Source organism: Channa argus, chromosome 22, assembly GCF_033026475.1.
Source record: "Channa argus isolate prfri chromosome 22, Channa argus male v1.0, whole genome shotgun sequence".
NCBI lineage: Eukaryota > Metazoa > Chordata > Actinopteri > Anabantiformes > Channidae > Channa > Channa argus.
The window spans coordinates 9,669,229-9,687,266 of NC_090218.1; the positions used below are offsets into that span (position 1 = coordinate 9,669,229).

Consider the following 18,038-nt stretch of genomic DNA (forward strand, 5'->3'; position numbering starts at 1 on the left):
GTTGGGACTGATTCTCATTGATCTGGAAATCCGATTCCTCCGCCAGCGTGGCAAAAGAGAGAGAAAGAGAGACGATGCTGTGCGTTCTCTCACTACTATAACACTGGAACCACTGGGATTCACTAATGACTCACAGTCATACCACACATGTATACACATTACACAGAACCAGACGCTCTGAACAGAACAACACATGCACAGAGAGAAAGTCACTTCATTAAGACATCAGATGCCTCGATGGATTTCTACCATTCTCTCACTGAACAGACACAGATAAACCCATAACCTCATTTGGCTTGCAGGGGAAACCTGCTCAAAGGGCTTTTACAGCCAGGCTACTCCAAGGCACCCCAAGAGCATTAATTTAACATGATGCAGGCTCGGTCATCTGCAGAGAATGGTTCGGTTTTCACAACACTAGAAGCAGAAAATCAGAAAAGATAGATGTTATGCTGTCGCAGAGATCCCAGTTTTGTAGTATGTTCAAGAGTTTTAACAGACTACAGAACCGAGTCGCGGCCTGTGTGATACATTTTGGAGTTTACGAGCTTCAAAATGGGGATTTGCTTTCTCAGGCATCATCTGTGTCCATGTGAGCCATCTGCGTTTAAAGTAACTGGATTTGGGTTTAACGTGTTTGTGGAAATGTGCAGAGCACGAAGCACAATCCTCCTGGTGTTTTGAAGCAATCGAGCCTCAGCACACGCCGGAAAAACTGTCTCTTGCAACGTCTGTGGTTAGCTAGCTTCCTCTATCAGAAGGCAAAATGTCTGACGTCTGCTTCTTCTTTTTCCTCCAAACGCTTCAGCGTGCTCTTGCCCTCTGCTCCCCTCCCCTCAGGCTGATCTCAGACACACGTGAGCCAAGTGTGTAAACATGCATTAATAATGAAATGCTTCAGCCACCAGCCACCATGTAATCAAGTTCCTTTAGGTAGAGTAGGAGGTTTGGGAAGCTGCTCAAGACCAGATTTGTAAAGGTTTGCTCTGTTTTTACTGTTCAGTCAATGTCCTGCTTGGTCATGTTGATTATTAGAAGTCACACAGGAAAAAGTAAATCACATCCTCTCACTCGTCTTGTTCCTAAACAGCAGCGAGCAGGTGCCAAACAGGTTAAATCACACTGTATAAAAACACTGTATGCAAACTTTATTTGCCTTTGCAGTGTACACAACTGCAGTCAGGTCAATTTACAGTCTCTACTGTATGTCACAAAAGAAAATAACCATGCACACAAAGTTACGTGGTACTGAAAAATGCCCACAGTGCCCACATCCTCACGCTAAATGCTTGCTAGCACCACTTTGAATCAGGCCTGTGCGGGGATGATGCATCATCCATCTGCCTGAGGAGGTTTGTGTGAAACCTTCAGAACAGCAACTAAATGGCACTGGAGGTGAGATTGTTTTGTTTTCTTGAAATTGTTCAAATTACATTACACCGTGTTACTAGATATGACTCATACTTAACAGCTTTTATGATGTCATCTTTAACACTTTTACCATAGAGTATTTAATTTCTGTGACACCAGTTTCTGATTAAGGATCCATTAGCCATGACTTTCTCTTAATGACACTTCTGTGGTAGTATCATATTAGTTTATTTTGATGATCTTGTGCTCGTCATGCCGTGACATTACGCCGCTACCCTAATGCTTTTGCTTACAGTAAGGTTAAATCTAAGGTTGCATTCATCATGCAGTGGGTAAGTCATAGGTGTGACTCATAGTCTTGCTTTGTCACAGCAGCGTGAACCTAGTGTGAGGAGTAATGATAAAATGACTGCATAATCTTTCATCCTCCCCATGTTTTGGAGGTCATGCATTGCCTTGCTCAGCTGCCTTCGCTGTCAAAACTTTTTGTTCTGAGTCGGTTTTAAATCAAAGCCGTGGGTTAAAGAGTGAACATGTCTGGCAAGTCAGTTCAGCATCAGCTGGTGTTTATGTCAATTTCCCATGCTGATTGAGTTTGAATGAGGTAACTGGTACTAGAGGGACTTAAGATATGTTGGCATTGTATAATGATGAAGTTTTTAAACATTCCTGTTTCATTTTCATTGACATTAGTGTGTTTGTGTGTGTGCTTTTTTCCCAGTGTTTGGATGTGTCTGACTCTTTATTAGTTTTCAGCTGCATGTTTAAATGCAGATACACACAGTGGAAGTTTAGTGTACATTTTCTGTCTTGCTGTCTATCATCCTTATATTGTACGTCTGCAGACAGGAAACCTTCTCTGTTGTTAATGTTTTAAACGCAGTCCCCGATCTCATCTGGACTCATTCTATCAGAATGCAGGCGGAGCCAGCAAAGCCCAAGGGCCTAAAGGCAGCTTTGCAACTACTGCACCAACCAGGGCCCCAGTTAGAAGCAGGTAGCCAGGAAGAAGTGGGGATGGAAGGATTAAAGAACATCTGTGAATATGTTTCCGTAATTGCATTTCGTGAGTAATTAGTGCTGTGGCCGTTATAACCATAGTTTGTATTATTATAAATTGTGAGTGTCCAAACAATACTAGGTATCTAATGAAGTATTAAATAACAGACTCGTTCACATGCGATAACGTGACATGAAAGCAAGAGACCTGAATAAAAGGGGATAATTAAATTACAAACTGATTTCTCTGTAGAATCTTGCAGCGATGAGCTAATAGAACAGGATGATGCTCTGTCATGTTGTAGACAGTAAGCTACAAAAACCAGATATGTGATTTCCATCAGCAACTGTATTAAACTCGCCACATATATAAAGGTTGTTTTTTTGCTACAGGGCAGGTGTTTATCGTATTAGCACATTCCAGTTTGTGGGAAGATTTTACTCTTTATTCATCCTATTGTTCCCGGTCATACTTTTGTTAATGGTATCTTTAGTATACATAGCAATGCAGTTCATTTACAACATTCCTGCCAACTGTTCTTGTGAGCATTTATAATTTGCAATGAAAAAAGACTTTGCAAATATTTCATGACTTGTGCAAAGTATGTCCTCTGCTCCTGCATCGGTTTATTGCTCAACTGGAGAATTGGTACCACAAACTGTTTGCCAGTGCCCATAATGTATAATAGTCACATACTGTTATTTAACAATAATGACTACATTTTACGTTGCTGGTTTGGTCTAGAAATGTGTGCTAAATTTAGGTAGAAACGAATGACTAATACGAATAATATGTGTGTGTTCTATTTATTTGCTTTTCATCAACTAGTAAACCAGTAAACCAACAAGTAAAACCTCAGGATTGTGTTTTAAAATGTAAAAAACTAAGATTGTAAATATAAATCAGACTGAGGGGACAAAAACCAGGACTTGGCACTTATTTATTTTGACCTTTTACTCTTTTCCCTTTGTGCTGCCTAGTGAGGCAAAGATACCATAATTGAAAAGGAAAAACAAGAAACAGGAAAGCAAGGAGAAAGGCAGGCGGTAGGACAGGATGATGGAGGATGTGGAGGACGAGAGCATGGAAAGAGGAGAAAATAGCAGTTAAGTTAGGAAGACACAATCGTGTTGGGAAAAGAATTGATAAAGAAAGGTTGAGTACAAAGAAGCAAGAGGGGGCCTGGGGTTTACCGAGATGGAGAAGAGGAGTTGAATGAGGAGAAAGGAAGGTGAAATGAAGACTGGAAGATGATGGAGGTTGACAGGTAATGAAAAAAATGAGTGTCTGTGCAGCAGAAGGAGGGGGTGGTGAGTTGTGTGCGTGGGGCTGAAAGGTGGAGGTTGTGTGAAGGTCGCATTTAATGGGAAATGGGAAAGATGGGGTTAGAAGGGGGCAGGGTCAAGAGGCTTTAACTGGGTAACACGCATTATTTTAACTTGCTTTTGCCCTTCCGAACTTGAAACCCACTGGGGGTTTTTGTTCTGCATCAAGTAAAAACTCTGACAATCATAGTTTTATTGGTTCAACACTGGTGTGTTAATATGCAGCTTTAATCAGCAATGAAATAAACAGAAGGGAGCAAACGCTAGGTTTTAAAAATTTATTATTTTCACACATCAACTACTATATGTGCGGGTTTTTCAAAAACTGCAAAATAAGCCTTAACGAAATTACTTTTACACCCGAACCGCTGGCAAGATCATGTGCCAAATATGACTTGTTTACTTCCTCAAATTGTGACTCAGACTCAAAATACTTAACAGAGCCTTGGACGGATGCTTTGAAACGGCAGAAACAACAGAACCACAGACTGCAGTTGCCCAGCGGTGCTTCGGTCCTGCTGCTCGACTCCTGCCATCTTCACGGTCCATGCACAAAGCACATATTCAGACACTTCATAGGTTTAAAAATAGCCTAAAAAAAGACGCGAGCGGCTTATGAGTTGTGAAGGGTGTTACTGTGAAACATGCAGACCCAGGTCTCTTTGAGGTGCATGTCAACAACTTAAATTACATTGAAAAAGAGTTTTATGTTTAGTGCGCAAAACATTTATTTCTATATATTTGCTCATTGCACTCCTGTTCTACACATGCATGAGCTGGTAGAAACATTATCAGTATAAAAGCCACTTACATTTTTGATCTTTATTTTATTCTTGAACTGTGCTTTTGAAACCTGCAGACCCTCTGCGTGTGTGTGTGTGTGAGAGAGAGTACAGTATGTTGTGTGTACAGTATGCAGAGCAGTGTACCAGTGGGCCACCATCTACGCCTGTTGTTGCTGCTAATTTTAGGGATTACATCAGCAGCACTAAGATGACAACCTTGCTGAACTCCATCTCCGAATTCATTTGTGCTGTTTCTCTCCTCCTGCTCCCTTCCTCCCTCCCTCACTCAGTCCTCCCGCTGTCTTCTCTTCTTACCTCCTTTGTCTTTATCTTCCTTCTCTGCTACTGTATTTCTCTCCCTCTAATGTTCATCCACTGTTTTTTTTTTTTTTTCTTCTTTTAAGATTTGATGCTTTGCTATAAAATGTGCACCGACATAAAGGCACATAATATTCATACATTATTTTATACATTCATATTAATGCACTCTCAGGCTGCGTTTATATCTGGAAAAGGTTTTTTAAGCTTGGGATGATCTATTACCTAGAGGTTTTACTACTTAACAATTACTAGACTTTCTCAGAAGATTAGCCTCCCAGGAGATCAGAAACGGTGTCACTACAAGCACACGTCACCTATATCCTGGAGAAAAACAAAGCCTTTACTTTTCCCATCCTACCTCTCTTTTCAAGATTCAAACAACTTTATTGATCCCATAGGGAAATATTGTTGCCTTGTTACAGCTGTTCTCCACGTGAAAAGTAGAAAAGAGGAGAAGTGGAAAACTTCCACCACATGATGACAATAAACAAGTACAAACTACTGATCAATAAGTAAGAAAGAACCCAGCTAGAGGAGTTAACAAATAAAAAAATAAAAAATAAAAGAAGTAAAGACAATACTATTTGTCCATTTTGACCATTCAGTCCCCCTCCTTTTTACAGAAAGGGGATGAGTTCAACAGTTTAATGGCCACTGGGAGAAAGGATCTCTTGTGTTGTTCTGTGGATCACTTGGCTGATCAGTCTCTGGCTGAAAGTGCTCCTCTCTGCAGCCAGCACACAGTGGAGTGGGTGGGAGGGATTGTCCAGGATTGAGAGGAGTTTGGGCAACATTCTCCTCTCAGCCACAACATGTAGAGGGTGCAGCTTCTCCCCAGAACAGAACCAGCCCTCCTTTTTGGTTTGTCCAGTCTGTTACTGTCTGTCACCTTCATATTGATGCCCCAGCAAACCACAGACTCATAAAACGCTGCAGATGTTGAAGGACCTCTCCATTGAAAATGCAGCCTGCCCTGCGTTTTCTTGTAGATTGATGCTGCATTAACTGACCAGTCCAGTTTATTGTCCAGGTGGACACCAATGCATTTCGGAACCTACTTCCACCCCCTCTCTCTATACAGAAAGGATTGACAGGAGTCCCAGACTTCCTGAAGTCCCAGACTTCCTGAAGTTCACCGCCAGTTCCTTTGTTTTACTGATGCTGAGCTGGAGAAGATTTTGCTCACACCAGTTAACAAAACTGTCCACCACTGATCAATACTCCGTGATCTATCCACTCTGGATGGATCCCACAACCGCAGTGTCATGAGAAAATATCAGAAGTATACAGGGTCAAGAGAAAGGGAGCTGGAACTGATCCTTAGAGATCACCTGTGCTGCGGGTCACAGTGTCAAGCAGTTCTGCAGACGGACGGACGGGGTTCGGTCAGTGAGATGGTCCAAAATCCAGGCAACCACGGGCGTGTCAACGAACATGCTCTTTGATTTTTCCCCAGCAGGACAGGCTGGATTGCAATAAAAGCACTGGAAAAGTCAAAGAACGTAATCCTTACCGACCCCCCCCCCAGGGTTGTCCAGGTGGATGAGACCTTCCTCCACCCCCAGCTAAGGCTAATAAGCGAACTGGAGGGGGTCCAGAGATGGTTTTACCTCTTGAAATCCCACTGGCAGCTCTTAACCATCTTCTCACTCCACCCACCCTTTCCCTCTGTTAGTCTAAATCTTTCATCCGCTCTCCTAACTTTTCTGTCTCCTACGAGCTCATCTCAGACTCACTGTCTCCTCTTATCTGCCTTCGATAGGTCTCTCTGCAGTCGTTACCCTCAGTGTTTTCACTGTTTATGATCACCTCCTTCGTTTAACTCATTGTTGTTGAGGAAAGCATTAACTTGTTGTCATTTTGCTCTTTGCACATCTTGTGCATCACATGAGACTTTTAGGCAGTGTGCAGAATTTGTGCATATTCATATCTCACACTACAACTGAAGGTCAAAGTAAAGAGAATATTCACCAACTGGCCAAGAAATTGATTCAAAATATTTTTCATTTTGTGGTTTGTTATCTTCCCTTTTCAGTCCCTTTCCACCACCTACTGTATTTTTTTTGTATCTCCAACTCTTTTTGGCTTGAATGTCTCTGTTTCTGTCTGTGGGGATCGGTCGGAAAAGGGAAGGGCGGCTTTAAATGGCAGGAATTCCTGTCTTGTCCTTCAGACAGACCCATACACTCACACAAACATTTATGATTTGATGGCTGCATTCAGTGCATTGCCATACTTGCCTCTTTTTGAGGGTTTTATAAACTGTGTGTATTTTTTCTTATCCTGGCTTTTTGGTAAGCAGGACTCGGTGTGTCATTTGAGCACTCGTCTACTGGACAAAGGAAACCATCAAGATTGTGTTTGGTACCTGGTCCCTGATGGAACACTGTAGTACTTATAGAAGCCTATTTATGTTAAAATTTTAATAACCCTTTGAATTTATCAAAGACAATGGCAGCTACAACAATTTAGCTTGCAAAATTGTACCAAAGAGAAGCGGTTCTGTGCTTGTTTGATGCCATAGCGGCCCTAATGTTTGTCAGTCGAGAAATGGATAGAAAGTGTATAGAAATAATGGTTATAAAATGATTTGAAAAACGCAGTTCAGTGTAAACCAGCATGCTGACATTGATATCAGTTTACTGCTTTTAGTCAAAGATGAATCAAATTGAAATGCTTTTTTTTACACCCTCCAAATAAGGCACTGGTGTCAGTTGTAGACTAGAATCAGAAATCTGATTAATAGAATGCCTGGTCAACCGGCTGGTCAGTTTTCCTCAGTGGGATTTTACAGTCTGTGATTTATAGTCAGGATTTACACCCGCTCCTCTTAGACCTCCAGTAAAAAAAAAAGAACTTCCTAAAAAGCCCTTTGACAGGAAACAAATAGACGAAACCTCAGGAAGAGCGACAGACGAGGCAGGAGAGACAGACAGGAAATAGCTGCTGGATGTATTGAGCAGAGACAAAATGATTCATGGAAAAAATACCCCCCAATTAATTACTAATGAAAATAATTCACTTGTAGCTCTGCTTCACTCCTACGACAGTAAAACAAAAGATTCAAAGCAGCAGCTTTCCATCACAGCCTTGTGTATTTGTAATGATGCTGCCAAACTCCAGTCTTACCTGATGTTGCAGAAAACACTAGTTTATATCTCCCTCATTAGCTCTGTTGTAAAAGAGACCCTGTCAGACTCAGGGCTATCTGTGGAAATTACTCTGTGGCAAACCAACAGAGAAATATGGGGCTTTAACAACTCAGCACTTCTGTGGGTGGGTGAGTGGGTGTGGGTGTTATAAGTCTACAGGGGATTTAGTCAGCTGACTTGTTTTAATTAGCCTAGCTGAACTGATTAGCTGACAGCACTAACCCAACACACAAAGACACTAAAAAAAAGTAAAAAAAGAAGTGTGTGTGTGTGTTAGAGAGAGAGACGGTCTGTCTGTCTGACAGCTTTAAGCTTGACAGGTCTCATTTCCTGTCATTTGGTGGCCTCAATTTGTCATTTTCCATGAGCATTTAATTTTTTGTCAGATTTTCTGGTGTCTGTAGCACACTCACCTGATTTTCTGCAACACATGTGCACACAAACACGGAGCCGCAGACGGTCTGTTCCAGGAAGTGTTTCCTGTGTGACGTGTATCCTGCTCAGTGTTATGCAGACATCTTCCACATAGTCATGCATGCGGGTTACAGTAAACTGTCCTGACCCACTTGACTCCTTTCTGTTGTTGTGAAACCACATTGAGGTGTGCTGAGAACTGTTATATTTGCAATTAGTATTTTGACTTTAATTTCTCTTTTAAATGGAAATTAATTTAGATAAATGCTGCTGCACTGCAAAGATGTGTGGGCATGTTCTCTATCTGTTGTCTATTAGTGACACATTGGCTCCATCCTTTTCTTGGCTCCCTTAAGCTCTTTGTCTGAGGCAATTTATTCTCTCTGAGCTTATTTCTTACAAGATCATCTTTAGTCAGGCCGGTGTCCAAAAATCCGTTAATTTTGTTGATTTTTGGCAGAACCTTTACTCACTGTGTTCACTGAAAAGGATATAAGTACCAAGGCGGTGACAGTCGGCAGACACAACAACACTGTAGATTTTGTTGCCCCACTGCTTTCATTTCCATTGAGGATGGGACAATTTTCAACAACAGGAGGAAATATTACAGCAGGCACAACCTCTTTCAGTGTTCAAACTGTTGTTTAAAGAATCCGTCCTGGAAGAAGGTCAAAACATTGAGTTTTATTTTTTTAGATCTTTTTGGTTAGACTTTATTTTTCTTTGAGAAAGCAAGCACAGCAGCTGTGTGTGTGTGTGTGTGTGTGTGTGTGTGTGTGTGTGTGTGTGTGTGTATTAGGGCTGTGGCTTTGACAGCAGGGCAAGGGAGTGATGTAGTGCTGTGCACACTGTTATGCAAAAGGGAGAAGACTGCAGCTAGTAAATATATACACACATTACTCTCTGTTTATCTATCTAAGTGTCCACCTGCAGGTCTACATATCTGCCTATCTATTTCCATAGCTGTACATTTCTACCCCTCTCTTTCTTTAGCTGCCTCTCTTGTGTACATAACGATTCTGTGAAGGCAGGGCTCCATGTGCTTGCACCTGATTGGCTGTGGAGTAAAAGGATGATGTCATTCTTAGGCGGGAGGTGTGTATCCTTTCTCACACACACACACACACACACACTGAGGCGAGAGATTTGAGGGTAGGGATCCTGGTTTTTATTGAAGCTAGCAGAGGGGATAAAAAAATAATGGGAGCACAAAGAGAGAAGCTGTAGATGGACAGAAACTGAGACGTATAAAAGGAACAAGCTAATTTAAGGCAAACAGGAGGACAGAAAGACAGACAGCAAACACTGGCATTTTAGGTTAGAGAGAGGAAGGAGAAGAGTTGGAGGTGGCGACGAAATACAGACAGTCAGACAGAGGCTTGGAATATACTAAAGAAGAGGGAGGGAGGTTTGGAGGAGAGAAAGGCAGAGGGTGAGAAGATCCTCCCGTCTCTGAAGTGTCTGGTAATGGGAGCTGGCACCTCTCCTCTGCTGGAGGAGAATCAGCCGTTCAAACAACCACACAGCTTCTGTTGTCTCTGCTTTCAGTTTATTCTTCCCCTCGCTCAGCATTATCGCCACATGACAGACAGAAGAAAATAAAAAGAATAAAAGGGAGGTGGAAAAGGAGACACAAATGATTAGTGCCAAAAATAATCCAAAGCTTTCGTGCATTGGAGCTTCTGTTATTTAAATCTTTACACTTAACCAATTTTTTTTGAGGCTCGTTCGCATGCGTGCAGTTTAATCTCTTCAGGAGGACTAAATGAAACCTGCATTTTCTGAAATAAAGCAGCATATAATTATGCATTTTCCTCAGTTTGTTATGACAGCCTTATTTAAGTAAAGGACTTTGTCCTGCGAGGCTTGTGACATTCAGATTGACTGAATATGAAGGTATACATTTCATGTTGTGCTTTCATTTTTTTTAGATGCCCGTGTCTGGCAAAATTAGTTATTTAAAGCATCAAGGTTTCCACTCAATGAAGCAAAGCATCCTGGAAAATAAAAATCATTGTTTCATGTTGCCGTTTATTATTTGTGCCTAATAAGCTTCTGTTCATTTGCTCTCTGGTTCAGCCTTTACCTCAGGTTACATGTGTGTATTTCACGACTTGTCGAAGGGCGTGGAAAACCCTGTTTGAGGTACTTTTTTGGAGGACTAACTTTCATTAGTGGCATCCCAAAAAGGCTGCTTCAACTGGGATAAAACACACTCAGTGATTAGTTGCTATCAGAACCACGTCTTCTTCTAATGGTTCAAAGTGTACTGGACTTTTTTTTAGCTCAGTATCTTGTGAGCAGTGGACTTTAATAACTGATTTATCTTGTGTGTAGTGTGACGTTTCTAGATGTGATATCATGTCTATTGAATTGCAAATCCTCCAGACGGGGGCTGTTTGGAGGGAAGAAACCCATTATTGGCTCATGCTTTAGTGTTGCATGTTCACATTTGCCAAAACACCACCAGCGTCTGTCCTTTTATCTGATAGGGGCTCTGTGATTTATTCTCTCCCCCCATTTTTTTTGCACCGTGCTCACAAAGGGGAGGGGGTTGCCTCAATACACTCAGCTTTATGTTTCCATCAGATCAATAAAGATGCTCCCTCCCTCCGTTTTCCTCACTTCTATTCTGTCCATCTCTCTCTCTCTTTCTGTCATCCACATCTGCTCAGCAGCCAATCCATCTAATGCAGTTTCCCTTTTCTGCCTCTCACTTCATCCACACCACCTCCCATCCCCTCTCTCTCTTTCTCTCTATCTCGCTCGCTTGCTGCACAGGTGATGTCATTCTTTTTCAGCTGGATTCTCCTCCCTTTCCCTCCTCCCTTGCTCTCACTCCCTCCTCCGTTTTCCCATTAGCGGCTGGCTCTCCACAGAGCAGCATTCTATCCACGGTAGCGTCTTCCCGAGGGTGGGAGGGGGGAAGAGAAATGCCGGCGTGAGGTGTGAGCGCCAACCGGGGGTTGAGAGCTTGAAGCGGGCGTTACGAGAGCTCTGGAGAGAGAGAAGGAGTTCAAAAAGACAAGAGGAAGGAGTTGGACAGATGTGAGGAAAAGAGGAGAGCTGCAGGCAAATGATCCAGGCTTTTGGGAGGTGAGAGGGCACCGTTTGGAGGAGGCTTCAGATGCACCAGGCTCCTTTTTTTATTTTTTTCTCCAATCGCCGGCGCATCTATTAAAGAGAGGATCCTCTGCTTCTTTAAAGAGGAAAGTAAATCAAGAAGACGACAGTAGTAATGGCTTTCTAGTTTTTACATTTAACTTGCAAAAGAACAGTCTGCTGAACTTGGATGTCAAGTCGGATTGTTTTAGTTTCTCTTCTTTCACTTGGCTTTGGGATTAGTTATGAATACTCCAATTCCTATGACTCAAGGTTTATAAGGAGTGTTTGAAGCCCTGTTGGCGTTTCTTTGAATGTGTCACAAATGAACAGATCTACCTTGACTGCAGTGACATCTGACAGTCAGCAATTGTCGACCTTTTACTGCTTTATTAAAATATAACATTCTGGACAGTTCTCTTTTTGCCTGCAAAGACCTCAGCATCAGCCTTCACCGTCATCTTTTACTTATTCTTTCATTTTTTTTTCTTGGAAACTTCCCTTCGCTGGCACCCTCCCTACCGTGGAAATGGCTTTCCTGGTCCGTTGCTATGCCAACTGCTTGCAGCCGTGGTCCTCCAAAGTAAGCAATGTCGTAATCCCTTTTCTGGCCCGTGCCTCTAGCTTCGGATGTTGGTGTGTGTGTGTGTGTGTGTGTGTGTGTTACAGAGAGAGGGAGCGAGAGAGAGGTTGGGTATGAAGGAAAATGAACTTGAATTATATGGATGTGAAAATGTGCTTGAAAAGCATCCATGCCTTGCTTATTTCATAAATATTTAATTTTGTAAACTCTAAAGGTGAATGGATTTTTATGACTAAAAAAAGCAAATCACCTGCACAGTATATATATTTAAAGACCACAGAGCGATAAATACATGCTTGTAACTATCTGAAAACGAGCCCTCTGATCCATGTTTTGTCTTGTTTATACACTGTTTAGTCATCTGATGCTTGTCTATGTATCACAACATTACACTGAACTCTGTACGGTCACTGGAGATGCGCAGAGTTCTGTTTTCTGGCTTTGCACCAATCCTTGAATATTCTTCGCAGCAGCAACATGAACACACGTCAGTTGTGAAAATTATATTTTAAAGTCACAATGCCATGTCCTTGTAGTTTATTTTTAATTTTATGTTGAGGTTACTGTACAGTATTTGGAGGTGAGCATAGATCAAAAATAAGGAAATGGCTGTGAATATGGTTGCACTGTTGTAGTGTATACGTTTACATGTAGCAATATTTTATATCGGCAGTGAAATAATTTGTCCCTGGTCTGTAAACTAACATGCTTTCATAACTATAGTGACCAGAGAACCATTTGTGTATGCTTCTTGTCTTATCTTTATCTCTGAAACATGTAATCTGATCTGTTTAACCCATTTCCTCCGTGTAGTCAGTTTGCTGTGTCCTACACTAGTCTTAGTCACCCGAGTTAGTCTAGTCTCTGCAGAACTTCATGATGGTGCAAGGAACTGCTGTACATGAAATGTGGCTTATGTCTATTATGGATTAGTTTGTTGTTAGTTCTATGTTTATTTTATTTTATATATGTACGTATTTAAACCAAAAAAGCAGCGACGTGTCAATAGACATGCCTGTACCCCACTTCTCTGCTCGCTTATTGGTGGTCCTCGTAAAATGACTGTCAGAGAAGAGAGATCCCCATGTGTCTGGCTCTGTGTGCAGAAAGCCTCAGAGATGAGTGTGTGGGGGGGGGGCGTGCGCTCACATGCGCACATGCTTTCAGTAGCATAAGTGATAATTAGGACCCTGGAGATGAAGGAGGATAAAGCGTGAAGATGTTCAGTCTAAGAAAACACATTAATATGTACCACACACACTCACACATCAGTCTTAAAATGTCAATTAACAATTATTTTCATTATCGATTCCACTGCTGTTAAATTGTTTAGTCTATAAAGAAGTGAAAAATGTTGGAACTTCTTTAAGCCAAAGTTCATCTCTTTATTTCGTTTCGTATTTTGTCTCAGTCCAAGCCCAAACTTCCTAAACACATAATGTCATATAAGACAATTTACAACAGCAAATCTACAAAGTTGAGAAGACGGAACCACAGAGTTTTTTTTGTTATTATTATAAACTAATTAGCAATATGACAGTCACTTTAAAATGACCTCAAACGAGTATTGGACATTTTTGCACCAACTGTTTTTCTTATCAGCTGCCGTACACTCATATACCAACATAGAAGCAATAAGCTGATGCCAACCAGCTTATCAGTCTGGCTCTATTCACCCCCCACGCCGGTGTTTTTAAACCAAGTTCCTGGGATGCAGATAAATGTATCTTTATTTTACAATTTTGTCAGATGTTTTAGATGATATGTTTTTTTTTGTTTCCTTTATCACAAAGACACTAAAACCAACGAAGCAACAATATCCTCTGGTCACACGCATAGTGTCCATCAGTTTGGACTCTTTCGTCTGTGCGGCCACATTTTTGGCTAAAAGCAATTTTAAAAACATCTCCACCAAATGTCTGAACTTATTCCTTCTGGCTTCCAGTTGCGCACACCTCCTCTCCTGGCTGAGTTTTTCTTTCCAGCAACATTTTTTTTTCAACAGTACTTTGCTCTTTTGAGTACTTACTTGTTAAGCTCCGGTTCACACAAAGCATTCATTGTTTTAGCACTGGCTTAACTTGAACTTTTGTATGTTGTTACTGGCCCTTCTACGCTGTAACAGTCTGGATAATTTATCCTCAGTCTTGAGTCCCTGAGCTTTCATCCAGCGTGGCCTGTTTGAAGTCCGTAGTTAATTGGTTGGTGTCTGTGATGAGCCCACCTTTTGCAAAGGTTAATTAAGGGTTCCTTTTCCTCCCATTAGGTAACATGTGCTGGGTCTTGAGGTGCAGTAGCAATCAAAAATACCACAGGTGGGGAAGAGAAGGAAGGTGGGAGACAGAGTTTTTGGGTGGTCTGCAAATGGATTTAAATTCTCTAAAAGGATTGTATAAATTGAGTCACTGAGATCTAAAGGGAGGGAGGACAGGAAGAGAAAAAGATTAAAAAACAACTCCTGAAGCATGGTTTGGATTTCGAAAGATGGAAAGACCACTAAAGAGAGAAAATGAAGAAAGGAGGGAAACAGAAAAATAAGTCGGTAAAAGAAAGTCTCTGAAGCACTTATTCTTATTCCACCAGAGGTTTTTCTGATTGGATCATTGACTGCGTTCTAACATAACAGCCAGTTATTTTCTCCAGAAATTGGTCTCTTTTATAGTCTTGGCTGCTTTGCGCTGGCATGGACTTGTGATTTTATTCACTGCAGTGATCTTGGATTCATTATGAATATTCACGAGACCAGTTTGGTTTCTGAAAGTTTGCATTTAATTTAGCTGCACTTTAATTAGCCACAGTCATGAGCTGAAAATTGAACTACACCTGAACTAACCGTTACTAGAGGAGATCTGAAAGTCGCTAGCGAACGGGCCATTGTTTGATTCATGCTAAACACTTAGTTTTACCTCTCTGCAGGGATTCTGCAGCTGCCAACAGGCAGTCTCTTCTACTGCCTTGTTTACTACACGATCTGAAAATAACCCTCTAGGCTGAACTGTTATGGGAAGTAAACAGTTTATTTTTCCATTTAGGCAGTTTTGTTTAGTACTGCACTTCCAAACTGCCGCTGTTACCAAATAAGCATGCCGTGCTCTTTAGTTCCGATTTCTGACGTCACGCGATTATTATTGAAATATTGACTCTATGGCTGGAGATTTGGCATCAGATGACAGACGGCAAAATGTAGGCCAGTGGAGCTGCTCTGTGGGACCAGACACGCTTCTTTTTTGAGGCACTGAGCAGTTATGAGACCTAGATTTATTTACGTCACCAGTAAACAACACAGGACTTTAAAGGAAAGGCCTCCGTGGGTTCTCCTTTTAAGGAAGTAGTCAGTTGCCATCTTTAAGCTTTGAACATCTTGGCTACATTTTCATTGTTTTATTTTGTTGCGTTTATGAGTGAACTGTCCCTTTAAATCACATCCTGCCTGCCCCAGCAGAACACCACCTAATGTCCTTCCGCTGCTGGAAGACTATTCAACTCCCCGACCCGTCCTGCTGCCTACTGTACATGGACCCTGCTGTACTTTATGATTTATTTTTTTTTTTTCACCTCTCCCATCTTTCTTTTTTGGCTTTTTCTCGGCTTCCTTCTGCCTTCCACATTCTCACATCTCCTCTGTTTTCAGTGAGGGACTCCAGTCCATTACCTACTGCTTGTTCCTCCCTCCCTCACCCCTTCACTATCTATTATTTAAGTATCAATAAGGGTGCCTGCCTGTTGACGTTGTTGCTACTGCTGCCAGTCTGATGCTGATGTTGTTGCTGCTGCCCTGCTGGGCCGTGTCCTCACTTATCTGCTGCTTCCTGTCTCATAAATTAACTCCTCCACCTAAAACCATCTGCATGCCCACATGTATAATCCTTGCTCCCTGCATCTGCACCAAATGACACCCATTATTTATTGCTTGTCAAGATGCATTCCATTTCATTTTCACTATTTTCTCTGTAGCATTGGCAGTGGTGTGGGGTTAAAAATTTAATTACATATTGCAAATCTCACAAGGAATATCAACTGAGAGGTACTAGCTGATGTACTATACCTCTCTTTAGGCAGTAATATCAATTTCATCGAGATATATAGCCTAACAAGCAAGTTTGTTTTTCTTCTTTGATTGTTGTCCCTTGAAGCGTTTGCAAGAGAAAAACAGGAAGTGACATGCTTCACTGACAGTACATTTGTACAGAACACAAGTATCTCATATATATCTCACATTGAATATTGTTGTAATAATTCTTACCCTACCCTCCCTCAGCTGTAGACTTCCATGACAGAATGCAGAAGGTCCAGACTCTGGTTGACCCAGGCTGCTTTCTTTGCCTCCCTCAGCAATCGATGGACCTTGCTGAACTTTGGCATAATCAGTTTGTGTGGACTTGTGCTGCATTGAATAGTAATGGAACTATGAGGGCTATTGGTAGGGAAGAGCTACAGTGGGGTGATGGATCCGGTGCCAGGGCACGAAGGCCAAGGCGAGGCAGGTCAGAAAGATGGACGTATAGACAGGCAAAGCACCAGCCATATTCACACAAGTGCCTTTTTTTTTCTTTTTTTTTCACTTGACATAAACGCGCAAGATGGAAGCATTTTTCCTAAAGCCTTGTTTCCAGAGATTCGTTTCACAGGGTATTAAGTATATTCCAAGTGTACTGATCTACTGTTCAGTACCGTCATACATCTATTTAAACAGCTACATGTTTTATTTCATTTAGGCTAAACTTACTGCCCCACTATTCATCATCAGATCAGGTAGGATAGATAGCTACATTAAACTGCTGAACCTCTATTGAGTGGAATAAGGAGATTAATTATTCGTCAGTACAGTATATTGACCTTTTTTCTCAGTTCTGTGGCTTCATGCCCAGACAGCGCTACAAGTTTGATTGGAAACTGAGCACCTCGAAACTCGAGCCTATTTTTAAAATTTTTAAACACGTTATACCTGTTAAAATGTCAGTCAGGAAAAAGACCTTATATTTGTTTCAATTCGAAGATGATATGAGACTTTTCTCTTTACACCTTCTTCAAGTTCATTTGAAATTAACCTTAGCGAATTATCCTAAATGTATTTTTGTTCATTTTGTAATACAGATGGTGGGAAAAAATATAAAGTAAACTAATAAAACTTAATTTAGACTCATGACCCGATACAAGCTATAACTTGCAAACAAAAGGGCATGAATACCAGTGGCTTATATAATGGCTACAGCAGACTAAACTAGCCTAGGGGCAAATTAGCTACTGTAACAAAGAGGGTGACATTTGAATACTGAAAGTGGTCAGCATAGCTGTAGTAATTACATCCCTAAGCGTATGTGCAAAAAAAACAAAAAAAAACTAAGATAAATATTCCCAGCACCTCTATAGTCATTGATTTATTAAAAATGCTGTGGTCAACAGGTTGTCAGGCACTCATAAAATGCACTTTGTAATTCTTGGCATCCTCAGATCAGCAGATGGAAACTGCGGGTACCATTAAAAGAATATTAGATAGATGCTCTGTGGGCTCCCCTTGTGCCTGAATGTGTTGACAGAACCATTTTTGAGCACTAAGAGGATGACCTTTGCCAAGTGATGTAATGCCAAAGCTTTTTCACATGGGCCAAGGCGTATTTACTTTGTCCTCGGGCACACAGACGGGTTGACTGACAAACTGACAGGACTCAGGTTGTGTCAAGGTAATGTGGACTTTTGAGCCCAGAGGAGGAGGTGTGGGTCAGAATAAAAGCACAAGGAGCGAGAAACAAAGACTAAAAACACAGAGAGCGAGAGTATGATAGTGAGAGAGCAACAATAGAGAAAGAGAGAGGGCTTTTAGCATGCCGAGGGAGGTCTAGGATATCATATGCACAGGAAGTAGGGGTGATAAAGATCAATATGGGCTGCATTAGGCCAGCCTATGCCCAACTCACCTCCCATAAGTCATAAATTACTAGTCAATACTGCTAATCAAAAATACATATTATTGTAAAATCCCATCAA

At 41.4% G+C, this 18,038-nt stretch overlaps 1 protein-coding gene across 10 annotated transcripts in view; it reads left to right on the forward strand.

Moving 5' to 3' along the window:
• Positions 1–18,038, forward strand: part of rapgef6 (Rap guanine nucleotide exchange factor (GEF) 6) — a 147,219-nt gene that overhangs the window by 64,756 nt on the left and 64,425 nt on the right. For 8 of the 10 annotated variants that reach the window (XM_067492005.1, XM_067492003.1, XM_067492006.1 and 5 more), the window contains one exon: positions 12,039–12,053. The exons of the other annotated variants lie outside the window; for them this stretch is intronic. In XM_067492005.1, coding sequence (XP_067348106.1) covers positions 12,039–12,053 — 15 coding nt within the window. The remainder of the gene's footprint in view (positions 1–12,038; positions 12,054–18,038) is intronic. 10 annotated transcript variants of the gene reach the window in all.